Below are 25,926 nucleotides of genomic sequence, written 5' to 3' on the forward strand. Positions count from 1 at the left end.
GGCAGGCGGACGGCTGTTTTATCCATTTGGGCTCACTATGGGCCTGGGGCCTGGGGCCAAGGAAAATATTTGAGACTTTAAAAAGGTTCTATTGGCTCCAAACTATGAGAGAACCCTGCAAAATTACAATTATAAATGTTTCAATTAAAAGGAAAGTCTGTGGACGGTCCTTCTACCCCCGTACGAGCAAGGCTTTGAGGAAAGCTTCAGGGGTAACACTCTCTGGTACCCCCAACAACAAATGTTCCTGATTGTTTGTGGAGTAGAATAACTAGGGAAGAAAGCCTGGCCCAACGGGTTCCTCCTCCCTCTCCTCCATCCCATCCAGGAAGTCCTTTGAGGACAAACCAACAAATACCTTGCCTCTGTTTGGTGCTTTGGGTCTTTCTCCTACATGGTGTCATTTAACTGCCTCCCCAGCCCTGGGAAGTGGGTGTTACTATTATTCCCATTTCACAGGTGAGGGGGGCACTGGCTGGTCCAGGTGACACAGGAACAGCTGCAGCTAGACCCCAGGTCTCCCAATTCCTAGTTCAGGGCTCAACACAGCCTCCTTTTGGCTGCTGCCACCTCACACAGTCCCTTGTAGGAAGTGGAGGGAGTAAGGCCGGGAGCATAGTAGGTGCTAAATTAAACGTCTGCTGGTGAGTGTATGAGAGGACTCTATTCCCAACCCTAAAAGCTCTTAAAATAAACAAACAAAAGCAACACTGCCGGCCCTAAGGAGCCACTGTAGAGGGAGGTTGGGGGTGGGTGTACAGTCTGTGCATTAGTCCCATCCCGCCTCCTTGGGCCGCCAAGCCCCTCTCCCTGTTTCCATCTGCCTGTTGGTCTCTGTCCCTCCACTCTAGGTAAACAAGCCCTGGAAATGCAGTCTTAGCCTTTGGGAGTAATGAGTTGACAGAGGAGAGAGAGATAAACAGGGCAAGTCAGAAGTCAGGCCAGTGACAGGACTTCAGGGTGAAACAAACAGTACTAGAGACGGTGGCCGCATCACTTTGGAACAAGATCAGGCACTCGTTTCCATGCAACAGCAGGCCGGGAGCTTGTTTAAACAGAGGCTGGGGGGTGGGAGTAAGGGGGTGACATGGCGTGGCTGCCAGGCCCCATCTGACTAGAGAGAGGGTCCGTGGCTGGCTGCCCCGTTTCAGCCGTCAAGGCCCCAGCTTCCGGCTCCCTCCTGTCAACCCGCTTATGGATGAGTGATAGAGCCACACCACCTCCACTCTGTCCTTGGGGCTTTCGTGGGGTCTCCAATCTCACTCCCTTATGGAGAACGTTCCCCGAGAAGAAGGCCTTGGAGTGTGCATTCATTCAGCAAACAAGCATCGAACCTTATTTATACCAGCACCCTGCTGGCCAGCCAGCTGGAGGTGATGATCCCCAGCAGCTATTAAAGAATACCCTGGACCCAACAGACCTGCCAGCCACCTCCCGTTCCCGTCCCCTTCCTTCACCAAGGCAGAGTCTCCTTCCTCATGGCTCCTTCCTCCCTTATTTCCCTCTGATGGCTTTTTTCTTTGAAGGTTGCCCTTGCATTTCCTCCTATTCTGGCTTCACCTGTATGAAATGTTCCCAGTGTGTGGGGGCTTTCCCCAGGGACTGCACGGATACCCTTTGAGCTCTGTGATGGGGGGCAGTGAGGGCCGGGACGAGTGTGGGAGGTGGAGGGCCTACAGAGGCCTTGGGGACGGGCCAGGCCGCTCTGGCCCAGGAGAGCTGGACCTGGGGCCGGGAGGGCTGGGCCAGGCAGGGTGGGGGCTGGCAGGGCTGCTGGCGGCTGCGCTGAAAGGCGTCCTGGGCCTCCGGAGCCTGCACTTCCATTGTCCTCGGGTTTCGGGGGTGACAGGTCAGCGAGGGTCACAGGAGGGTTGCCTAGCGTCTGGGAACTCCCACCGCAGTTGCTGTGGCAACCGAGGCCAAATCCCACCCTGTTCACATCCTGTGAGGAGATTCAAAGACGTTGGGGGGCTCTGCACATTAATGGGCTTTTAACTCACCCCCTCCTAAGAGATGGTCGGGGTGGGGGGACGTCAGGGAGAGGAGGAAAAGAAGAATGGAAGACATTTTTGTTTCCTTCCCCCATCTGGCTGTCCTCTGCCCAGGCTACTTAGGGGGATGGGGTGGAAAGGGGAGCCTTCTAGGGTGAATTAGCACAGACACCCCCCACCTCACACACAGTCCTCAGTGGTCTTCAGCCTTCGGGTCTGGGGCCCATTTCTCCCTGGGACTCATGCCCCAGATTTACTCTTCCTCTCTGGTCCCACACCTTTTGGACTCTTCTTTTGGTAGAATGAGCTCCTCCCCAGGAGGCGCGGGGGCGGGGGGCCTGAAGGGAGAGTTGGGGCCCCAGCGCCCCAGAGAGGAGACTTAGGAACTTGTCAGTGAAGCCCTTGACTCTCCAACAGCTGTAGCATAGCATGTGGAAACTACTTTCCCACCGTTGCTGGAACAGAGGGCCGGTGAGTAGGGCCCAGCAGGAAGGCATTCTTTGGGGTTGTGCAGGGAGAAGGCCTTAACCCCCTTCTTATATCCTTCCTGGGTTACTAAGCCAAAGGCCACCCTGTTTTATGTGTCTGCCTCCAAGTCCCCAGGAGGGTGCTAGGGCAAGAAGGGTAGAAAAGGCAGAGGAGAGGCCCTGGGCCCAGGAAAAGGGGCCCAGGTCCTTGCTTTGCTGGGACTGGGAGGGAGCCAGCCCACTCTACCGCTAGCCTTCCCTTCTGGTATGGAATTCTGAGACTTCCTCTTTCCCATGCCAACCCCAGGGTTCTTGTCCTTACTCATTGGGAATTTGGAGACAGAAGGGAGAATTTGGGGGAGTGGTGGCTGAATGTTTCCTCTTCTGAGTGTGAAAGATTAAAGTGGAGAGGGTCACATCCCAGGGCCACCCCTTGGTGGGCCAGCTAGTTTTGCACCAGGGGAGCCCCTTTATTCTGAGAAGCCCGGTGAGAGTCCTTGGGAAGGGACTCGCATGCCCCTACATGTCCCGCTCTGTGCCCCACACTTGAGCTCCCTATAGAAGCACTGGTGTGAGGGTAGCAGCTGGCGCACAGTGGCTCTGATCCCAGACCTGGAGAGACACCCACTTCCAAAGACCCCACAGCTGCTGTGGGTCTGGGAGGCGTCCCAAGCGATCAAGCCACCCCCGCAGAGCCAGGAGGGAATGAGGGAGCCACAGAGGAGCCCCTTAGCCGCTTCAGAGCAGTTGGGGTCACTTGTTAATTCTCATCTCCCGGAGGTGGGAGGCCGGCCATTCCTGGCGTTGGTGAGAAAAGGGGCCTGAAACCCAGCTGTGCACCCAGGCTCCGAGTCTCCCACCCACGTGGGCTGGGCCTGCTTGTATCAGTGCGTTGCTGGTTTTCATTTTAATGGTTCTAATTTGAGAATGCGCCGATGTCATTTTTACGAGGTTGGTGTAAAAAAAATTTACAGCCTTTCCAAAAAGCTTTTTTTTTTTTTTTTTTTTTTTTTTTTTTTCCAAGGGAAAAAGGTGTAGAATCACTTCGGGGGTTTTATGGTCTTCTCTTCCCCATCCTCCTTGCCCCCCTTCTCTGTGTCATTTAATTTTTATGTCTCTGCTGGAGGACAAAGCAGGGCTGGTAGAGAACCTGGATCTCTCTAGGTCAGTACCTTTAGTGGTTGGGACCACTGACCTCTGACCCTTCTCCCTGGGCCCCTTTCCTCCACTCTCTGGCCTCAGAGGACTTGCATTTCAAGCAGTAGACCAAAAAATGCTTCCTATTTAATTCAAATCAACAAGTTCTTATTAAGCACCTACTGTTTACTAGGAGTGGGTTATGTATCTACCCTCAGAGATTATATCACTCCCTCCTTAAAATCCTCTGGCATTTTTTCCTCAAGCATGAAGTATTGCCCAGATGCAGTGAATATCTGACCCTTGATTTCGGCTCAGGTCATGATCCCAGGGTTATGGGATCGAGCCCCCATGTAGGGCTCCGCACTGATCGTGGAACCTGCTTGGGATTCTCTCTCTCTCTCCCTCTCTCTCTCTGCCCCTCTTCCCCACTCACACACACTCTCTCTAAAATATATATATATATATATATATATATATATATATATATATATATTTTTTTTTTTTTTTTTTTTTTTTTTTTTATTAAAAAGAAAGAAAGATGGGGCACCTGGGTGGCTCAGCGTCCAACTTCAGCTCAGGTCATGATCTCACGGTTCGTGGGTTCGAGCCCCGCATCAGGCTCTGTGCTGACAGCTCGGAACCTGCAGCCTGCTTTGGATCCTGTGTCTTCCTCTCTCTGTCTCTCTCTGTCTCTCTCTCTGCCCCTCCACTGCTTGTGCTCGTGCTCTCTCTCGCTCTCAAAAATAAATAAATAAATGTTAAAAAAATGTTTTCAAAGAGAGAAAGAAAACCACGGTCCCTCCATGATCTGGCTCCTGCTCACCTCTGGGACTTCCTCTTAGGTCACTCAGCACGGCTGAACTGGCCTTCATAGTTTATAATGCTCCCAGCTGAGTCCCACATCAGGGCTCTTTTGTTCACCACGAAGACTGTCTCCTGAAAGGGTTCCCTCCCCACCCTCACAGCGGCCTTCCCTGGCCGCATGACGTAAGTAGCCAGCCAGCCAGCCTCTCTGTGTGACGCTAACCACCATGTCTTCACCCGTTTGGCTTTGCTTTAGTATATGCTTCATCCCATTAGAATGTAATCCCCGTTAAAGCAAATGCCCTGTGTCCCCGGTGTCTAGGACAGTGTGAGTGCCCCATGGGGCTTCACAAATACTCGCTGAATTATCGATAAGTGAATAGAGAGTCCTACTGTGGCCATGCGGCGGGGGACAGGTGATGGGCTTTCCTGGGGCTCTCTTTGGGTTTGGGATAGGCTAACCCACCCCCCCCCCCGCCCCCCATCACCTCCTCATGCCCCTTCCCCTAAATCTAGCCAGCCCCAATTGAAAGTAACTATATCAAGATAATTTCTCTCTCAGTTTTGCCCAAATTAGCTATATGCAGACAAAAGAAGTTTGGATTTTATTTTGGCCACCCCTCACCACGATCCAAATGGAACCAGAATTTGCTAGAAGGTCCTCCATCTTGCCTGGCCGCTCCTGGTTCCTCTTCCCTGCACAGAGCCCATTCAAGCTCTGCTTCCGCTCTGGTGTGGCTTCGGGCATGTCGCTGCCCCTCTCTGTATCTCCATCGCCACCTCTATGAAGCAAACCACAGCTATGCTTCACAAACCATTTAGCTTAAGAGCTACTGTAAGAGATACATTTTACGTGGAGCCCTAGCACACACCATTCCATGAAACAATACTTATGCTTACCCTAATAACTCTGATGCTTTCTTACATACTGGTGTATGTGTCCCTATTTTTTGGACCTCCTACATTGATATTATGACCCACCATTAGCTCATGACCAGCAGTTTAGAAAACACGCTTCCAGCCTGCCAGGTCTGGCTGATTCTGCCGCTCCATTCTCAAAGTTCAGCCCTTCAGGCTTGTCTCTGAGCACCCCATCCCCGCCCTCCTAATCCTCAGCCTGGGGAAGGGGCCAGTGAACAGCCCTGCACCTGGCTCCCATGGAGAGGATGCCTGTCCCTCCCCGCTGAATTCCCAGAGACAGAAATGAGGGTGTGGTCTCATCCTGCGGATCGGAGACCCTACTGCTCCGAGACTTGTTTTTCTTTTCAGAGCGGGCCCCCGTGGCCCTCAGAGCTCCGGCTTCGTTCCCCTCCATCCCAGCCGCCCTCCCTGGATGCCTGTCCGTTATAAGCCATTTGTTCCTAATTGTGGAGATCCTGCTAATGACTTCTGAATGGGCGGTGGGGGGAGGAGAGTTCGCCTTCATTAGCAAGACCGTTCTTAGGCTTGAGGGGGAAAGGGGGGCGGTGTAGCCCGGAGGAGGGTTTGGTTAGCAAGTCCTGCTGGGTGGCACTGGACAAGTGACCGGGAGCTGCCTGGGAAGGTGGCAGATTAATAGTAACGACAAAAGTCGATGTCCGCTCAGGGCCCGCTGGGCACCAGGCACTGTGGTAAGTACTACCGTGTGCCTCGTGTACGCTTCACAACAACCCTGGGGGTTAAGGACAGGGTTCTTCCTACTTTGCAGAGACAGAAGCTGAAGCTCAGCGAGGTGAGGTGACTTACCCAAGGTCACCCAGTGTATGGTGGAGCCGGGATGTGCATCCAGATGTCCACCAGCGTCCATGAACTGAATGGCCCACCGCTGCCTCCTTTTGAGGAAAACTAGACCTTATCCGCCCAAGTCCCCCAGAGCTAAAGATTAGGTTTTAGGTCCAAGGGGTGGAGAGAGGGGATTTAAGAGGCCAGATGACTCCCAGTTTTCTATTCTGCCCCTGAGCCCCCTCTCCCTCTCCTTCCCTCCCTCCTAGGTTTGCCATGATGGCTCCTCCTTGGTGTGGGATTCTGAATGCCTTTTGCCACCCAAGGCTGTCTTCGGATATCTCTGGCCCTCAGGGAAGGGACATTGAGCCTGGCTTTCTGAAGAGTCCTGCCTTGGTCGTGTCTACTGGCCTGAACCAGTTTTACCTCCCTTTCACACGTAGACAGCGGAAAGCACACAGGCTTAGGGGAGAGATTCACAGGCCCTGAGAGACCATGCACAGCATCGTGAAGGCCCCCCAGTGGGTGAAGGGAGCTGGGGCATCAGAGGTGTGTGGACTCCATTTCCTGGCCGCAGGACCTTGGGTCTCAGTTTCCTTGTCTGTAAGATGGAGACAGTGACCCGTGCTTCAGCAAGATCTAGAAGGCCCTATACCGATGCTAGCTCTTTGTCCACCTGCCCTGCCAACCCTGTTCAGCCTAGACCAAAGTGAATTTCGCAGGTGTGCCTGCTGCTGGGGAGGGGGCTCACAGGTACATTTCATAACATCGGTGTCTTCACGGGGGCTATGACCTGGTTGGCATCAGCAGAGAAGGTGGGGCTAGATCTGTCCAGAGTTGGGGGCCATCATTGCCCACGGCTCTCAGCAGCAGGCAGTGGTGATGTCATGAGGCCTCAGGGCCAGCAGCCAGTATTGAGGATGCCTGGCATGTCAGAGTGGTGGCTAGGAGTCAGGTGGGGCTTTAGAAAGTCTCAGCTCTACCTGATCCCTTGGGTGACCGCCCTGGAGGAGGGAATCCTGGGCCAGAGGGAACCCCTAGTTTCCAGAGTGCTGTCCCCAGCTGGGGCTCTGGATGTGTGGACGGTGGCAGGGAGTGGGGAATGGAGCAACACTGGAGGACGCAGCAGTCAGGGCCTTCCTTGTCCAGGCCATCTGGGGAGGGGAGCTTGGGCCCCAAGTCCAGGGTCTGCCCATCACCCTTAACCCTGGGTACGCACAGTGTGACTTTTAGATGGTACCCATGCCACTCTCAGTTGGGTCAGGGCTGAGCTCTGTAAGCAAATTGCACAAGACAACCCTGTGTACCATCACTTCCCTGTCTCCTCTGAGCACAGGGCCTGTGCAAGGTGGGTGGCCACGAATGTGAGAGACTGAATGAACAAATGAATGAATGAATGAATGAATGAATGGAGTGCCTGCAGGCACTCTGACCCTAATGACCTGAGGGCCCCTGTGGGCTCCTCCAGCCTTTCCTGCTGCCAGCCCAGGAATGGTTTCAAGCTCCCGGGACTTGCTGGGCCATTTCACTCCTCTGTACGGCGGGGGTCGCTATGCCAGCCTCCTGTCCTCCTGAGGAGACCGCCTTTCGGGAATCCAGGCAGTGCAGCCAGTGCCGCTGCCTTCTCCGGGCTGTGGTGCCCTGTGCTCGCCTCTACTCAGGCTCTGAGGGGCGGCCGTCGTCACAGCCCCGCAGCCACGGGTCCTGGGGCAGGCCAGCGTTGGCTTCTGTGTGTCTCAGCACCTGGCACACAGCAGGCGCTCAGTAATGTGAACGAAGAAGTGAGTGGGGCTGTAGCTGGGCTCCCTGTCACCTGGCCTGCAGGGGAGGCCCCAAGTGGGAGGAGGGCACGAAGGCGAGTGAAGGGCCTGTCACCGATTGAGACTATCAGGCCTGTCGTTTTTTCCTACAAATCTTGTAATTTCGTGCTCCAGGGGACCACAAAGCAAGAGAGTCTGTGGGGAGTGAATCTAACTCCCCCCAACTTCCCCTGGAAGCCCCTCCCCTGCAGCTCCCCTCTCACCACTCTGGGTTGCCTGGGCTGGCCAGCTTCTCCAAGCCTTCCTCTTCCCCCAGCTTGCCCCCTGACCTGTGACCTCCTACCTCTCTACCCCACCTCCACTTTTGGAGGACAAAGAGCATCTGTCTGACTCCCATAGACCTGGAGGAGGTCACTAAGGCAGATAGAGGCAGGGACTCTTTCCTGATGACCACGTGGCCACCTCCCTTCCTTCCTTCACCCCATCTCCCTCTTTTCAAAGCCCCTCAGAGCCTTTTGACTCAGGTCAGATTTCTACTTTCTGAAGTTAATCTGGGAGAAGAAAGCCCAGGCCACCTCCCTAGGGGAATGGAGGGGGTGCTGGGGAAGGCATCTGAACTCCAGGTTTGCTGGGGGGCATGTGCCCCGAGGTACACAAGTGAGTATTTGGAAACCGTGCCAAGGGGAGCTAGGCTTAAGCCTGAGGGTGGCTCAGCTGTTCAATGGCAGTTAAGAAGGGGCCGCGAAGGACGCGTATATACGTGCAGTGGGCCCCCCGTGAGCATTCGCTGGGTGGGGAGTGTGTATGAGCGTGTCCATATTGCACTGCGTAAGGTTTGCCTTGGTGGTGGTGAGGTCAGAGAGCAGAAGTCCACACGGGGACAAACAAGTGTGTGGGTGGATAGAGGTGAGGGAGCTGCGGTGAGCATGCTTCGTTACATAAGTGCGCTGGGCAGGAGGCCGTGCTGGGGACTGGCCGAAGGAGCCAAGGGAGAGAGCCCAGGAAGAGAACCGAGATTCCCGAGAAGGGAAGGGGGCAGACGCTTCGTGATGCCACCCTGATGCCAGGCAGGGGTCCTTTCATCCCCCTGGTGTTTCAGAAATGGGTAGTGTCCTGGTTTCGCAGAAGAGACTGAAGCCCAGGGAGAGAGTAATTTGCCCGAGGTCATACTGCTGGGAAGCAGCACAACTGGGGTTCAAACCCAGGTCTGTCTGGTGCCAGAGCCCCCTATCAAAGGCCGGGACCCAACTGCCTGGGGTGTCGAAGGAGATCTTTGTGGAATGTGGGGGGAGACAGGTGTTGTGCTCCTGGAATGTGGATTCAGGACAGGTCCCCACATCCCCTGCCTCTACCCCCTCTCCCCCCCCCCCCCCCCCCCCCCACATAGTGACTCAGAGTCTGGCAATGGAGGGCCTGGCCGTCCTTATGGATGGAGAACTTCCTACGGCTGCCTCCCTGACCCCCCACTCTCCCACCAGACCTCTCGCTGCTCACCTTCCAGGCTCACGGATGGGCCGGACCTGCTCCGCCTGCAGCCTCCACACCCTGCCGGCCCACAGTCCTGTCCAAGCCACCAGGGCCTCTGAGCCCGGACTGCCACAGTGAGGTCGGAGCTACTCGCTGGTAGTTCAGGCACACCCTTGAGGATTTGACCGAATTCCCCCATACCACGACGGCCTGCACCCAGATCCCCCAACTCAGAAAGCCACACAGTGCTCGGACCCTGAGATTCCGCCCTCGTGGCCCTCAACTCTGTGCAGTGACTCCGAGTAAATGCCCCTCCCATAGCCTCCAGACCGGCCACCCAGCCAAGGCTTCCTGGGCTCAGATCCTGTCTCTGACACCTGGCTGTGTGATCCTGGGCACGTCCCTTTACCTCCTGGAGACTCCATTTCCTCAGCTGTAGAATGGAACAGATAATCAATCCCTGGCTCCCAGCCTCACAGGAAGGATTCAACGAGGTCTTGTGTGTGAAGGGCCTGACTCGTAATAGATGTTCAGCAAGTAGTATACCTATTGTTAGTACCTAGGGTCCAAATGCTGCACTTTCCCCTGGAGTCCTTTCGTGGCTGCTGTCCCTTCCATTTGCTGCCCCCACTGAGTCCCAGTCAAACCTCTCAGGTCCTAGAGTCAGGACCTAAAGGCTCTGATCCCCATGCCCTGGCGGCTTCTCTCAGGGACTCCTACTTTGGGCCTTACCTCCAAGCCTAAGTGGGCCCTGGGACCTGTTCACTCACCCCCAGGACCTTCCACCTTAGCCTGCCCTCATCCCCTTTGCTGCCCGCCCCCCCTCGCCCTGAAACCCGGGTCCTGCACTGACCCCTGACCACCCCCCTCTGGGCCCTTCAGGCCTTTGTTAGAGCAGGGAAACCTTGCCCTGACAGGCCCCTATCTTGCAGGCTCTCCAGGTGGCCAGGCAGTTCCTGCTGCAGCAGGCCTCGGGCCTGAGCTCCCCGGGCAGCAATGACAGCAAGCAGTCTGCGGTGCAGGTGAGGAGAAGGGTGTGGGCTGGGGCCGGGCAGGTCGGGAGGGGGTTACTGGGCCCGGAGGGAGGGGTAGGGCCAGCAGGAGGATTGCTCTTGCCAGTCCCCATTGCCACAAAATGCGCAGCTTTCCAGAAGCAAATGCAGCCAGTGCAGGCGTGGGATGGAAGAACTTCTCTTTCTCTGGCTTCACCTGATCAGCCAGGCCTTCCTCAGCTCAGCCTCTTTGTGTCTGTGGCTCGGAGTTTGTGGCCACGCGCTGCAGCTCTCTCTCCCCTGGCTTCCCTTCCCTGGCTCTGCCCTCAGGGTCCCCATCCCTTCTCAGCTTTCTGCTTCCCCATCCTTGTGAATCACTCAGCCTGTCCCTTTCTCCCCAGCTCTCTCTCAGAGGCTGCTCCCCATCTCTCACCCACCAACTCTGTCTCCCCCAGTTTCCTGTCTCTTGGTGTCTCTCTGTCTCTTTTGTTTTCCTTTGCACAATCTGCCCTTTTTTCCTCCCCTCTCCCTTCCCCCAGCTTGCCGGCCCATCTGGCTGGCTGGGGGAGGGGAGATCTGTGGGAGGTGGGGGGGGGTGGGGGGGTGGGGAGGGAAGCCGGGCCTTCTGTTTACCTTTTGTGTCACAAAGAACTTGGGAGAATTGCGGTCTGAGTCGGGTGGGTCATGATTCGGGCAGCCAGCTCCCCTCCCCCGGGCCCTGCAGCCTTGTTTCCAGGCTCCCCTACCCCTCCCCACAGCAGCAGGGGAGGCTTGGAATTGGGGAGAGGATTAAGCAGGGCTTTGAAAGGAAGTTTATCCAGGGGAGGAAGGGTGAGCACAGATCGCTCTGGAGTTTGGGGAGGGGGTGCTGAAGGAAGGAGGAAAGTGAGGAGGTAAGCAGGGGTGGGGTGCACCGTGCTTGGAGGACCCAGGACTAGACTTTGTGGGGGTGGGGGGCGGGGGGAAGATTCTGGTGCTCTGAGGAGTATCTGAGCTTTATGTCAAACAAGCTTATGTTCCGGAAAATGCTTTGAAGAAGTTCAAGGTGACTGACAGATGTGGGGCCTGAGCAGGGGCCCTCTTTTAAAGTCTTGAACCTAATGAGACAGCCCTCAAGGGGGAGGAGTTGGGTCAAGATGGGTAGTGGTCTGGGTGGGGAGGTGAGAACAAAATCTGGAAGGTCAGTAATGGGCAGAGGAGAAAGTTCTCACACTGCAATGATGTAGAAGGTTCTCATGCTCGTGTGATATCCGGACTGGGTCTCTTTGAATTAGGGATCCCTCCACCCCCCACATATTCCCTGGGTCTGAAGTGGTCTTCAGGCTACTGCTCTGGGTCGTCCTCACCCTGGGCCCAGCCTCCCACCTCCTTCTAAGAACAGGGAGGGGTGGGCTGGGGAGCAGGAATGCTCCCCCAGCTAGAGGAGACCTGCTGACCCAAAGGCAAGAAGGAAGGAGCTAGATGGTAGTTGGAGAGACCGAGGTCAGGCATCAAAAAGGACTTTACCGTTGGCCGTGAGGCATAGGAGATCTGAAATCATTAAGAGGGGAAGGGAGACCATGGAATCTTCCTGAGAAGGGCCCCTTCCGCCAAATAAGGGCGACCCTGGATGGCAGACATTTTGGTCAGAGGGACAGATCAAATGATCCTTTTCTCAGGCCTCCTCTCTCTTTGCCTCCTCCTCCTAATCACTGACTGAGTCATCCATTCATCAAATACTTACTCAGTGCTGACGAAACTAACATTTACAGAGTGCTTACCATGGGGCAGACGCTACGTGCTTTACGAGTGTCCTCTGTCTCCCTCTATCCTCACAACCCTGTGCGGTCTACAGATGCTATTATTATTAGCCGTCTTGCAGATGAGGAAACTTTGGCCCAGATAGGTTAAGTAACGTGTCCAAAGTCACACAGCTAATAAGGGACAGAGCCAGGATTTGACCCCAAACAACTTAGCTCCAGAATTTAAACTTAAATGCCAACACTGTGACATTGTGTGTGCTTTGCACAGTAGTGAACACCAGTAGTCCCCAGGGATGATTCTCTGGGCTCAGGGAGATGGGGTTCATGGGGCCACGTCTGTACTTCTCCAGGAGCCTGGAGCTCTGACTTTGATCCTCCTTCTCCCCCAACCCTGGATACCTTCCTTGCCTCTTCCCTCTACCCTTAGGTTCATCATCTCTAAGGAAATGGGTCTGATTGGGTCGCAGGGCCTAGAAATAGCTTTTCTGTGAGTGAAATGGTTAAAAGAAGGAGATAGGTGGCGGCCCTTTAACAGTGGCCCCCACATGACACTGCTCTGTTCCCCATCTCAAGACAGGATTGGCTGCCCACTCACCTCCCCACCATGTTCAGGACCCCTCTCCTGCAGCCAGCTTCAGAAGTTTCTAGCACCATTGGAGTCTCTACCCCTAGCCTGGAGATGGCCTAGTTTGTGCCCCAGTCTGGGCCCCCAGGCAGGGAGGGGTCAATTATAGAAGGCAGCAAAGGTAGCTGGGAGTTTTGGGGGGTGGAGGGGATGATGGTAGGCTAGGGCCAGGCCCCTTAGCTCTGTCCAGCCTCTGTATCATCTTCTCCAGAATTTCTGGAAGTTCATCTTGGCGCCCCACCACTTCTTTACTTCTTCCTTGCTGCAGCTCCAGCCCAGAGCTAGCCTGCGGACTTCCTTCTGGTCATTTGCAAGGGAGTTTAACCTAGACCAAGCTCTGGCCCGTCTGGCCTGTCTGGCCTGGTGTCTCCACCGAGCCAAGGACCTTAGACCCCACTTAAGAGGTTGAATTTGGGTCCTTGATTCTGGCACCAAATCGCATCCATGGGGTGCACAGCCTCCCAACCCTCAGGTCCCAGATAAGCTGCCTCTATGTCAGGCCACCCAGCCGAGCACACTGTAGTCATGGTGGGTGGAGGACTCGGGGGCCTGGGCAGGGTCCCTGAGGGAAGGGCTGGAGGCAGCTGGCGGCATTTAGCCCAGGGCTCGCACTGCCAGGGCTTTAGTAAGCATTTAGCTGTCCTGGCCACTCTCCAGATAGTGACTCACGGGCCTTGCTGAGCTGACAGGCTGACAGTGCCTATCCTGACACATCCTAGCCTGGTGAGGGGTCAGTGGGGACACCAGGGGAGCTCTAACTCAGTTCTCAGGACCCTAAGGGGCACGGGAGGAGGCGGATGGGGTCAGGCAGTTCAGAAGCTCAGCATGCGGCAGCCACTTCGCTGACCTTTCTTGACCCCCTTGGCCCCACTGGACAAGTACACACAAGGTGATCCGTCCACATCTCTGCAGCCGCCTCTCCGGCCAGTTCCTCTCCGCCTATTCGGCCACTTGGCAGGAATGGCAGAGGCCAGGGAGGCCTTCCAAGGTCATCTCTTCCATTCCCCTGCGTCCAAGTAGGAAAGCCCCAAGGAAGGAAATGCCACATCCTTTCTTGCATGCCACTCACGGTGACTCACAACCCTAGTGGCTGGAAAGATCCCCTGGTGTCTGGTCTGCCTCCCTGCCTGGGCCATGTCCAGCTCTAAATTGAGTCCTCCCTGGGAATGACAGGCCCCAAACTCTGGTCCTTGGGGACCCTCGCCATGCAGTACCCTCCGGGGCTCCAGGCGGGCCTAAGGGGCAGTCATGGTGAAGAGAAAGGGAAAGGGGGAGAAGAGAAAAGAGAACAGGAAAACCCAGAATGTTTTTAAAAGTAGTTTTCCCTGCATTTGTATGGAATTTGATGGCCTACAAATCACTTTCACTTACCCCTTCTCCCATTGTGCCTTTGAGGAAAGGGCAGGTGATTTGACTCCGCTAGGCCTCAGTTTCCTCATCTGTAAAATAGTATGAGGATTAGACCCTTCTTCCTCGGGGTTCTGTAAAGATTTGTGAGACAATATGCACAAAGGAGCCAGCTTCAAAAGTTTGTAGAACTTAGGGTCTGGGTGCCTAAAGGCATGTAATTAGCAATTGGAGGTCTGGTAGGAGATGAGATGGGGTACAAAGGATGGTCAGTGTCAGGGACAGGAACTTACGTCACCTGCCCCAGGAATCCAGGACTGAGCTCAGTACCACCATGGTGGGCACCCCCATGGAAGGAGGAAAATAAGGACAGCTGAACCACCTCCCAGCGTTGGGGACAGCCTGCAAGGGGCGTGGGTCTGTGCTATTGTCTGCCCCCTCGGCCCCGGCCCCTCTGAGAGTGAGGACCAGAAGACCCCTACACCCTGGCTTTCTAGAGTCTCCTCCAAATATGCTTGTAAAAAGGGAGGCTGGCCTTTGGATCTCCAGCCTCATTGACCCCTCAGCTCCCTGGATAAGTTCAGTTTCCACATACTCTTCCAGACCTTCCTCAAGACCTGCTCTGGGCTGGAGAAGGCAGTGTAGGACATAGAAACACCAGGAGCCATGGAGTTCACAGACCTGGGTGTGAATCCCAACCCTGCCATTTAAGGCTCCTCGTTAGAGGCCCCTGGGAGCCTTCATTCACACAGAGCATCACAGCTAAAGAGCTAGGGTGTGCCCCACCCCAGGCTGTTGGCACAGAGATGACTGGGATAAAGGAGAAAAGCCCAGGGCCGGGGCTCAGCCACTAGTTGTTGGTGGGGGGTGGGGGAGAAGAATTGGGGGCATTGGGACTTCCCCGATGTCCCTGGATCCACCACACTTCCCCTTCTGCTCCTCTGTCAGGGAAGCCCCTAATTGGTGGCTTGAGGCTGAGTCCTGCCCCTGCCAGGGATCCAGAAGGGAACCAACTCCTCTCCCTTGCCCCACCCATGAGGCGAGGGGGAGGTGACAGGGCCACAAGTCCCCTGAGGACATAACCTGTCACATCCTGCCCAGGACAAGTCCCTGCAGGATACCCCTCCCTGACTGGGCTGCCCGAACCCCTCCCCACCCCTGGGCTGGCAGAGGGGCCTCTGATCTGCTGGGGAAGGTATTTCAGCTCAGGGGTGCAAACACTCAGTGCCTGCTGTGTGTGGGAAAGGGGGGGTTGTGGGGGCGCTTCTAGGGCTTGGCCGTGGGAGGGGAGATTAGACAAGCCGGGCTCAGAGCGGTGGGGTTGGCATAGAGCCCCATCAGGGCACCTGCCCTGCCAAAACAACGGGAGAAGACAACGTTGCAACTTGGGCCTCCCTGGCGATGACTGCCCCAGCCTGGGGATTTCAGGGAGGTGGGGCTGAGAAAAGAATGATGTTATTGCTTTTCCAGGAACCTCTTGCTGGTAGCTAGGTCCTGCAGGCCTCCCACAGAGGCCTAACCCAGGGCAGGGGATAGAAAGCTGCTCTACTTTGAGACTCCTGCACGTTCCTACTGGGAGTCCTCTCTTGTAGTTCAATCCCTGTTTCACATTTGAGGAAACTGACGCCCCAGAGATGCCAAGTGACTTGCCTAGAGGTCACACAGCAAATTCATTCCAGGGCTAGCAGCAGCGTGCCTCCAAACTCCCTGCCTGGTGTTCTTTCCACCCGCCCCCCCCCCCCCCCTTTGACTTAACTACACCTGTGTGTGCCATCTAGACAGGTATGTGAGAGTCTGTGACATGTCCACGATCAGAGCCAGAGTCCCCATGCCATGTGGGCCACTTTCTGAGTTCTTCCCATAGCTGCAGACCGCCCTCCTGGCCAGGCCCAGCTTGTAGACAGTGCTGTCAGATTAGACTGAGCAAGAACTGGGAAGGGCCCGGTGTGGCCTGTCCCCCGGGGGAGAAGCATTATGGGTTCTACTGACCGCTCCTTCCTGTTCAGCGACCAGAAAACAGAGAACAGGGAGGTAAGTCACTTGTCGCAAGACACACAGCTGGCAGGTGGCAGAGCCAGATTTTGAACCCAGGCAGTCTCACTCCAGTCCATGCCGCCATACTGTGGGTGGGATCGAGGTGAGCAGGCTAATGGGGCCAAATCCCACAGGTGCCTGTGTCGGTGGCCATGATGTCGCCGCAGATGCTTACCCCCCAACAGATGCAGCAGATCCTGTCACCCCCACAGCTGCAGGCCTTGCTCCAGCAGCAACAAGCGCTCATGCTCCAGCAGGTGAGTCGGGCCCCGGGGCAGCTGGGAAGTCTAAGAGAGGAGGGGGGGGCAGGGTAGGTGCTGGCTTCCCATCTCCCACCCTGTTTACTGCCAACATCACTGCTGGCCAAAGCAGTGGCAGGAACCAGAGAGACTGCTCAGGCTGGACTGGTCTGCATTCCTCCAGGGCCGCTGGGGACAGGTCAGAGGTCAGGCCTGTCCCACAGCAGCACCCCCAGACTCCTCCTCATACGGACCCCACCTCTATATCCAGAACCCCAGGGAAGGGCAGAGTACTGGAACCTCCTGGCACCTTGTTGTGACCTGTTCAGGAGACCCACCAAGAGGCAGGGAGGGCTCACAGCTGTGGGTGAAGCCCCCTCTCCCTTCTCCACCGCCTCTCCATCCAGGCCCTGCTGGGGACCCTCAGAGCCCACTAAGGAGAGCAGACATCTCCCTGCAGGGTGTCTGTGTCACCGCCCCAGTGAGACTCCCTCCTTCTGCCTCCAGGAGCCCAGTTAACAGCAGGCTGGGGTTGCTGTAGGGTCATCAGTTCCCTACCCGTGGTAACCCACTCCCACCCCTGCCACCCCTTTCTCCCCTCCCCCCGCTCCCACCCCAACCCTCCACCCAGCTGCAGGAATATTACAAGAAGCAGCAAGAGCAGCTCCACTTACAGCTCCTCACCCAACAGCAGGCTGGGAAGCAGCAACCCAAAGAGGTAAGGGGCTTGGACAGGGCTGGCTGTGCCCTTGTGTTGTTGGATTAATGAGAGCAGAAGGCTAAGCCCTGCTGTGTTCCTCGCACACGGGCGTGTAGATGTGTGTATGAGCGTCCGACGGTCCTTGCTCATGACCGGTTGCTTTGTTGTCGGCCCCTTTCCTACCCACTTGCACCCCCCCCACCCCAGCCCTGCCCCAGACTCGGCCACTTGTCATATCCTGCCCTTCCCCTCCAGAGAACTCCCTAGCCTGCATCCCCTCACCTCATCTGGGCCACTGCGTCTCCTGAGCTTCCATACCAGGCCCCTTGGCTCTCCTCCCTCCATGCCCTAGACATGAGCCTCCCCTTCAGCTGGCCAAACCACAGCCAAGTCCTGAGCTGCCTCTTCCCAGAAGGCTGCCCTGGTGATGCCTAGTCATTTCCCAAAGCCCAGCAGCCTCCCCCTCAACAGTCTTGTAATTGTTGCATTCTCTGCATTATCTCTAGGCTGGGTTTATTGAATAGCCAGCCCCCCACCCCACCCCCAGGGCGGGCAGGCAGGCAGAGCCGTCCCTGCCTCCCAAGCACCCAGGACTTGCTTGGCTCCTGGGACTCAGAAAAGACTTGCTGACGGCCAGACTTGTCAGTGCCTGTGTGAAGAACTGAGTTGGGGGGAGGGGGGGGAGGGGGGGCGGGCAGAGAGAGAGGGAGAGAGCAGAGCTCCCATACAGCGAGCAAGCGTGCCACTGAGCAGTAGCGATGTGGCTCTTCCCTGGGCCTGGGTCCCAATGACCAGCTGATGCCGATCTTTGAAAGTCTCGTCAGACTCTGATTCCTTGTATCTAAGAAGCAGGAGAGGAGAGGAGCTGGAGGGGGTAGGCCCCCTCCTCAGCGCAGAAGGGGGGCACCCGGGCATGTGGGAAGGGTGCCCGCCAGGCGGGAGTGGCCCCCGGAGTCTGACAGGCTCATCGATCATTGTGATGAGAGCCCCCCCCCCCCTTCCAGGCGAGCACAGCTGCGGTGCGGGGAGCTGAGGCAGCGGAAGGAGGGGGGCGGGAGCAGGGAGGGCGTCGTGCTGCGTGTCTGGGTCCGCTGTGTGTGTTTGCGCGCGTGCGTGCGTGCGTGCGTGCGTGTGTTTACTGCGAGGAGGCATGCAGCCCTATGGAAGCTGGGCCGGGAGCAGAGAGGCGGCAGCCGCGGACGCCGCTCCCACAGCTCCGGGGGCTGACAGGCCCTGGGAGGGGGTCGCCGCAGGGTGGGGGCCAGACGGCTCGCCCTCGGCCGATGGCACCCCTCTCTGCACGCCCCCTCGGGCCCCCCACCAGGCACTGGGGAACAAGCAGCTGGCCTTCCAGCAGCAGCTCCTGCAAATGCAACAGTTGCAGCAGCAGCACTTGCTCAACCTGCAGAGACAGGGGCTGGTCAGCCTGCAGCCCAGCCAAGCCTCAGGGCCCCTCCAGACCCTCCCGCAAGGTGAGTGCGCGCCCCCCCCCCCCCCCCCCCCGCGCCTGACCTGGCCCACCCCCGCTCCCCTGGGGTGAGGTGGGAAGCCCCGTGGATTCTCCGGGGGCCCTGCCAGCCTCCCGCCTTTCTTTTTCCCGCAGCAGCCGTGTGCCCGACGGACTTGCCCCAGCTGTGGAAGGGCGAGGGTGCCCCTGGGCAGCCCGCCGAGGACAGCGTCAAGCAGGAGGGGCTGGACCTCACTGGCTCAGCCACCACCGCTACCTCGTTTGCCGCCCCCCCCAAAGTTTCACCCCCTCTCTCCCACCACACCCTGCCCAATGGACAGCCCACTGTGCTCACACCTCGGAGAGACAGGTGCGGGGCCCAGGTTGGGAGAGGGTGCTGCACACCTGCCCCTGCCCCCGGGGTGCCCCTGGAGCCCCAGGGATTGGGTGGGGAGGCGGAGCTGGGTTCTGGATGTTCACCCCTCTCCCAGGGCACACGAAATTGTTCCCGGCTTCTGGGAAACCCATAGTAGTGACAGAAACATCAACTGCCGGGGGGAGCCAGGGCTGTTGGAGTCTTTAGGGTCCCTGACCACTGCCTCCGTCCTGCTCTCCTAGCTCCTCCCATGAGGAGACGCCAGGCTCCCACCCCCTCTACGGACACGGAGAGTGTAAGTGGCCAGGCTGCGAGACCCTGTGTGAAGACCTTGGCCAGTTTATCAAGTAGGTGTCACCCCCAGCAGCCTTTCCGTGGGGCCCCTGACTCCCCAGCCGGCCACCTAGCTTGCCCCTCTTTGGGCCTCCAGCCGCCAGCTGTCCTGCTGTCCTCACGCCTGGGGTACCTAGCTCCTTCCCTGCCCCCACCAGCTCCCTGATCACTCCCCCCTCCAGTATGTCGCAGGGCCTGCAGCCTCTGTGTACCCCATCCCCAGGCTGTCAAGAGCTCAGCAGGGTGGGGGTGTGAGGAGCAGGAGAGGACGCCCCCCACCACCCTCCCCAGCTTCCCCACAGACTCAGCCCCGGAGACTGATGGCCTGGTGACAGGCCGGAAGGCCGGTGGACAGGCAGGGAGGGAGGCCGACAGGCGGCTGGCAGCAGGCGGCCAGCTGCCACAGCCGTGCCAGGCTCTGTCACTGACTGATTAACTCCGCTGTCTCCCAGACCCTTGCAGCATCAGGGTCAAACAAATTGTTTTCACGCTTCGTCAGAGGTTTACTTAATTAGTTCATTTGCAATTAGATCTCTCTGTAGCTGCGATTTTAGCAAAGACATCAAAGGAGGCTGACGAGAAGGCGGCTTCCTTCGTTGCCCCGTTGCCCCGTTTTTTGTTTTGTTTTGTTTGGTGTTTTTTTTCTTTCCCACCTCTTTCCCGTTGTATCCCTTGGTCTGTCTACTTTCCAAGCCGTGGGTGGGATTAGAGCATGGGGCGGTGGGGCGGTGGCGGGGGGGGGGGGGGTTGGTGGTGGTAGTAGCAGCTGGAAAGCCAGGCCCAACTTTCTCTTCTCTGCCCCCTCCCCCTCCCCCAAGACACCTCAACACAGAGCACGCCCTGGATGACCGGAGCACAGCCCAGTGCCGGGTGCAGATGCAGGTGGTACAACAGCTGGAGATCCAGGTGTGCGCTGCAGGGACCCGGGGACCTCCGGGCCCTGCCCCACCTACAGCACTGACATTCCAGGAGGGGCTTAGAGGGTCTCGTGGAAGGGTCATCTTATGCTTTCTTGTTCCTGATAGCCAAGGTCACGAGGTGATCGCAGTCTGATTCTGAGCAAATCCGGGGTGGGGCGGTGGCCAGAAGAGTGCCATCCTTATAAAAACAATAAAAACATTAACAGCTAACACGTTGAGCACGCCCTTTGTGCTGGTTTAAATACTTTACCTGTGTAACTCGAGGAATCTTCTAAACAACCTCATATGGCAGGTACTATTACCATCCCCACTCTACGGATACGGAAACTTAAGGCCCAGAGAGGTGAAGAAACTTGCCTCTGGTCACTCACCCAGTGGGTGGCCAAGCGGGGATTAGAACCTAGGCAGTCTGTCTCCTGAGCGTGCACTCTGAAGCCCGTTCAGGGCAGTCCGTCAGGCAGCCAGTCAGCATAAACCCATTTCCCTCCGGCACCTAGCAGAGCGCCCTGCCATGAGAGGGCAGTTGTGAAAGATCTATTGAATTTATGAATGGGGGTGAATGAATCATTCATCCATTCCCACGTCTCCATTCATTGCGCGAGGACCCTCTCACACACAAGTGCCACTGAACTTGGGTGTTGTTCAACCACAGCCTCTGCCTTCGATGGGGAGAAAAGGCCTGTGCCATGAGGAAGGAGGCTCCTGACTTGTAGCAGCTTGCTGAGCTTGAGCCTGGGACACACAGTGTGGAGGGGAAGGGCTGGGGGGGCTTTATGCAGTGGGCGGCGGCCCCAGGCCCTGGCCTTGAGGGTATGAGGGGGCAGGGTGGAGCTGAGGCTTTCCAGCAGTAGGGGACCGCTGAGGTGTGGAGGAGAGGGGTGGTGGGAATAGGGGTTTTCATGGGTGTCTGGTGGAGGGGTAAGAGGACTGGAGGCCCCTGGGGCTCAGCCCCTGTCCACCTCCCGCCTCTTCACAGCTCGCCAAGGAGAGTGAGAGGCTGCAGGCCATGATGGCGCACCTGCACATGCGGCCCTCCGAGCCCAAGCCCTTCAGCCAGCCGGTGAGTGACTCACCCCTCCCTGCGGCCCTCCCGGGACCCCCACCCTTGGCGCTGGTCTCAGCACCCGCCCCATTGCTCACAGCTGAACCCGGTCCCTGGCTCCTCCTCATTCTCCAAGGTGACCGTGTCTGCAGCAGACTCCTTCCCAGATGGTCTCGTGCACCCCCCCACCTCGGCCGCTGCCCCTGTCACCCCCCTCCGGCCCCCCGGCCTCAGCTCTGCCTCCCTGCACAGCGGGGGCCCCGCCCGGCGGAGGAGCAGCGACAAGTTCTGCTCCCCCATCTCCTCAGGTAAGGACTGCCGGGAGGGTCATTTTCCCCCGCAAGCCGGACTCCCCAGCTGGCTACCTCACCCTCTGCCTGTCTCCCCCAGAGCTGGCCCAGAATCATGAGTTCTACAAGAACGCTGACGTCAGGCCCCCCTTCACCTATGCCTCCCTCATCCGCCAGGTGAGTGTGGATGGTACAGGGGGTGGGAAGGGCACACAGGCTGCGCACACACACACACACACCCTCAGTGCCCCAGCCTCCAGGAGGGTCCTAGGGCCAGAGGAGAGACTTCCCCTCCCACACCTGTCCTGTCCTGGCACATGGGTTTTCCTTCCCAGCCGTACGGCCTCTGGCATAGGCTTTGCCTCAGCACCTGCTGGTGCAGATATGTCTTTGGGGGCACATGCATTATTTTTTGTTGCTCATACCCACTGTCAATCGTTCTCTCACTCCCATGTACATACACTTCTAGGAGATTATTTTCTCATAGGCTTGCCCTTTGTCTGCCTGCCCCCTCTCCCCCTCCCCCCAACCCTCTTACACACACACACACCCCTGTGTTCCCTCCCTCATGTCCTTAATGCTTAACGTACGTTTACATGTACGTCCGCTTGCTCTGATCTCCACACGCAGGCAGGCACACACATCCTCACACTTATTCTCATACGTGCTGCATACATACCCCATCTTATGCTTTGGGTGCCCTCTGCCAAAATTAGGATAAATTCCAAATGGCCCCCACCCCGAGGACATCTCTTTCCTGAGAACGCTGCTTCATTGCCACTCCAGGGCAGGGGTGCTTGAAACCAGTTTCCCTCCAGAAGGAAGTCACGTGCTGCTTGCACAAGTGCGTAGCCCTTGAGGCTCGTGTTTTCTTTGGCCCCTGGCTGGGCTGTAACCACCCTGCTCCCATCAGGGGACCGACAGGCACCCACCAGTCCTCTTGTCCCACAGGCTTCTGTAGTGGGTGTCCTCTCTCCTCGGGGTGAGAGTTGGGCCAGGCAAAAGGGAGAGAACACAGGCCTGTGACCCTTCGAGGCCCAGACTAAGGGTCTCTTTGCTTCTCTCTTGCCCATAGGCCATTCTGGAAACCCCCGACAGGCAGCTGACCCTGAATGAGATTTATAACTGGTTCACCAGGATGTTCGCCTATTTCCGGAGAAACACTGCCACCTGGAAGGTGAGGCATGCTCCTTCCTCCTTCCCAAGGGCCCCAGTCACCCTTGGACATGTCCACCTCCCTTTGAGACCAAGGGTGCATAACATTTAGTCCCCTCGGAGGAGCAGTTCTACGAAAATGGCCCCAGCAGGGCCCAGGCCGCACCATGGGCCCCTCCACCCCCACTTCAGCATGGGCTATATAGTATGTTCTCAAACTGCTTCTTAATAGCCCCTCCTTTCCAGCCTTATGCTGCCTTCCTTCTGGGAAGAAAGTTTCCTTTCTCTGGAGTGCTCCCCGACAGGCCCCAGAGACTCCAGCCCCATGAAGTAGGGCCTCCAGGAGTCCGTAACGCCCAAGCCTGTTAGGAAGAACCAGGTTACACCCTCAAGAGACCCTAAGGGTCTAGGTATCTTGGCTAAAGGTACATGTTCAGAAGCGTAGGGTGGGGTGGGCAGTGTGCAGGCCCGGACACGTGGATGGACCAAGCAAGACCCGTAGACTGTGCTGGGGCACAAACACAGGCGCTCACACCCTCTCCCCAGCTCTGCCATGGCGGCAGGAAGATAAATTGTCTCGATCCAATTAGTCATTTCAGCACCTTCAGCCATAGAGTGTTCTCAGGGGACCAGAGGCAGGGAAGGGAGGGACCCTAGAAAAATGGGACACTGAGATGTGGACTGGGGCACTCAGCTATTTGGTTTTCCATAGCCAGGAGGGGTGTGTGTGTGTGTGTGTGTGTGTGTGTGTGTGTTAGAGAGAGAGAGAGAGAGATGGGTGAGAGTATGAGGGTCTGTGCAGCAGAGTGGGGAGGTGATATCTAAACTGGGAAGGGGGAGGGGAGAGGAGAAGGGATTGTTGGCACCCTGCAGGGAAAGTTAGACACCCGGGAAAGAGTCCCTGGGTCTCAGAACCTTAATTGGATCCCTGGCTCTTGAGTCCCCCTGCTGGCCATCTTGGAAAGTGCAGCAAAACAGGCTACCTCCCCACCACCCCTCTAGGTTTCAACAAGTGTCATTGAGGCCCCCTCCCCACCAGTGCCGGATTGGGTGGGGTCTGCACAGGGCCCGGTCTCCTCTGCCCCGAAATGTGCTAACTGCAGCAGGAGACACTGCTCTATGACCTTCTGTATCCCTGTGCCCAATTCCCAAAGCTTGGGAAAGAGGCTGTTGGGCTGGGACAGCTGCTCTGATTGGCTGTGAATGATGTCATTTCCTGCCAACCACAGTGCTGCCCTCTCCCTGAGCCAGCAGGGCCTTGTGGGGACCACCTAGCCCGGTCTCCAACCTCCAGGCCAGTTTGGATGCCTGGTCTTATAAATGAGAAGAGTTCTATGCAAACATAAAGGATCACTACAGTTTTTATCTAACGTTTATGTTAATGATGCAGAGTAATGTTCTGTCTTTGGGGGTGAGACTATAGAGCCTCACTTCATAAGACAACCTCCTTCTGGGGGCAGAGTGTCATTCAGCCACCTACCCTCCTTTCCTGTTCTCTTAACTGTATCACCCCATTGTCCTTTCTTGAGATCAGAAGGAGCTGGTTTGGGGGACTTCCTGAAACCCCTCAATGACCATCTTGAAGCCTCTCCCCTTTAGCCCAGTGCCTTGGGCCTCCCATGCCACCTTCAGTCGTCACCCAGCCAGGATCATCCCAGTCGTGTGTCTCTCACTCCCAGGTCTTCACCTCCACCCCCCTCACCTAGTGTAGGTCCCAGTGCGACACCGGGAGCTGGGGGAGCAGTTGACCTTCCTAGTTAGTGCCCTGCTGCTGTTTCTGCCACTTAGGGCACTACCTGTGCCCTCCCTACCTGTGGCACAGTAGAATCTGCCCCTGCTCGTGGTCCACTTTCACCCTCAGGACTTTTGCAGCCAGGCTTCATCCCTGTTCCTCAGGAAACATACCCTGTCTACACCCAACTCTTCCCCTTCCACTTTCCACCCATTCGTCTGCCCCTTGAGGCCCCGCCTCTTCTCAACTGTATCTCGTCCCCTCCTCCCTCTTTACCCTTTCTGGCCCACACCCTGAGTTGCTGTCCACTTCAGACCAGGGCAGAAGGGTCGGGCACCAGCGTGGGCCAGGCCAGCTGCCGTTCATCCGGGGACAGAGCTGCCATCTGCCAAGCCAGTGGTCCTCACCAGCCCGCCCCCTGTGTCCATCCCCTCTCAGGGCCCGTGTTGTGGGCCCGTCTTTTTGTTTACGCAGCCCCCCGCCAGACCCCTTAAATTGCCGTTAATGTTTCAGCGTAACGAATTAGTCTCTCATCACGAATCAGGCTTCGAAATGAGGGAAAAAAGCCCCGGTGAGGCCATCCTCGGAAATTGGGGTCATTCTCATTTGCAAAGCGGAGGATCGGAGCCCCGTAATGCGGGCAAATTTATTCCGAGGCAGGAGCCCCGGCGTGATTAGGCCCTTTGTAATTATCGCTCCAAGAGATTCCACTCCAGCCGCCCGCCTCCCTCGTGGATTAGCAAGCGAGTCGGAAAAATACACAGGATTTAATTAGAGGCAAATTAAAATTGGTAATGAAATCGGGCCAGTTGCAAGTGGCAAGAGTTGGAAGGGAGAGAGGGAGAGGGGATCTCCAGGGGCACGGGCTGCCCGCCCTGCCGGCTTTCTTCCCCGTTTAGAAATGTAAAGAGGAGACAAGGATGGGGACAAGGCGGGGGAAGCAGAGGGAGGACAGGTAACAGGGACAGGGATGGCTGGGGGTTGGGGGGCGAAGCCGAGAGAGGAGAGCACAGAGACGGGACTGAGGGCCATGCGGGGAGTGGGTGGGCTAGGGCCCTCGTCTAGCCCCCCCCCCCCGCCCCAGGGGAAATTGGGCCAAGCACCCCCGCCCTCACCCAAGTGTCCTACAATTCAGATGGCCTCAATTCCTGAAGTTACCCTGCCAGGAGGAGGTGGGAGCGACAAGGTGACTTTTCCTCTTTTCTCTCTCCTCTTCCTGCCTCCCAGCTACTAAACCCGTGCTCTCCTTTCTCCCCGTGTATTTCAACAAGTATGCATTAGGCCTGCTGTTTACCTCATGCTCTTAATAAGCTGTCTGTTCTCAAAGTCATGGTTCCCACACTCCTAGAAATTGAGGAAGGTTGCAGCGAGGGTTCCTGATTTATGTCCAGAACTTCTAAAGCCTAGTGGAAATTCTGCATGCACCTGAGATAACAGGTCACTGATGTGCCAGGGCCCGAGTGTGATCTCCTGGTGATCAGGAGCCCCAAGTAACAGCTACATGTGTCTGATCAATGCTGCCGGGAAAACAAATTATTACTACCTAGATAGCATTTAGTTGGTAGACAGCGTTTTCCAAAAGATGGCAGGGAGAAGGGGGCAGATCGTAAAATGGGTTGTGG

General features: G+C 57.0%; 1 protein-coding gene and 1 long non-coding RNA gene across 10 annotated transcripts in view; one reads left to right on the plus strand and one right to left on the minus strand.

The window, feature by feature from the left end:
- FOXP4 (forkhead box P4) overlaps positions 1-25,926 on the plus strand; it is a 51,334-nt gene that overhangs the window by 20,470 nt on the left and 4,938 nt on the right. The window contains exons 3-14 of one of the 9 annotated variants that reach the window (XM_058733887.1): positions 10,263-10,352; positions 16,205-16,327; positions 16,941-17,027; positions 18,334-18,481; positions 18,613-18,826; positions 19,075-19,179; positions 19,984-20,071; positions 21,062-21,145; positions 21,228-21,435; positions 21,518-21,594; positions 22,493-22,594; positions 25,440-25,490. In XM_058733887.1, coding sequence (XP_058589870.1) covers positions 10,263-10,352; positions 16,205-16,327; positions 16,941-17,027; positions 18,334-18,481; positions 18,613-18,826; positions 19,075-19,179; positions 19,984-20,071; positions 21,062-21,145; positions 21,228-21,435; positions 21,518-21,594; positions 22,493-22,594; positions 25,440-25,490 — 1,377 coding nt within the window. The remainder of the gene's footprint in view (positions 1-10,262; positions 10,353-16,204; positions 16,328-16,940; positions 17,028-18,333; positions 18,482-18,612; positions 18,827-19,074; positions 19,180-19,983; positions 20,072-21,061; positions 21,146-21,227; positions 21,436-21,517; positions 21,595-22,492; positions 22,595-25,439; positions 25,491-25,926) is intronic. The other 8 variants (XM_058733888.1, XM_058733889.1, XM_058733891.1 and 5 more) reach the window with 8 other exon arrangements.
- LOC131514189 (uncharacterized) lies at positions 4,985-7,626 on the minus strand. Its single transcript, XR_009262977.1, has 2 exons — positions 6,128-7,626; positions 4,985-5,184 (listed from the first exon to the last, which is right to left on the minus strand). It is a non-coding gene; the product is annotated as an uncharacterized LOC131514189 (long non-coding RNA).

This window comes from Neofelis nebulosa, chromosome 6 (assembly GCF_028018385.1).
Source record: "Neofelis nebulosa isolate mNeoNeb1 chromosome 6, mNeoNeb1.pri, whole genome shotgun sequence".
NCBI classification, from domain to species: Eukaryota; Metazoa; Chordata; class Mammalia; order Carnivora; family Felidae; genus Neofelis; species Neofelis nebulosa.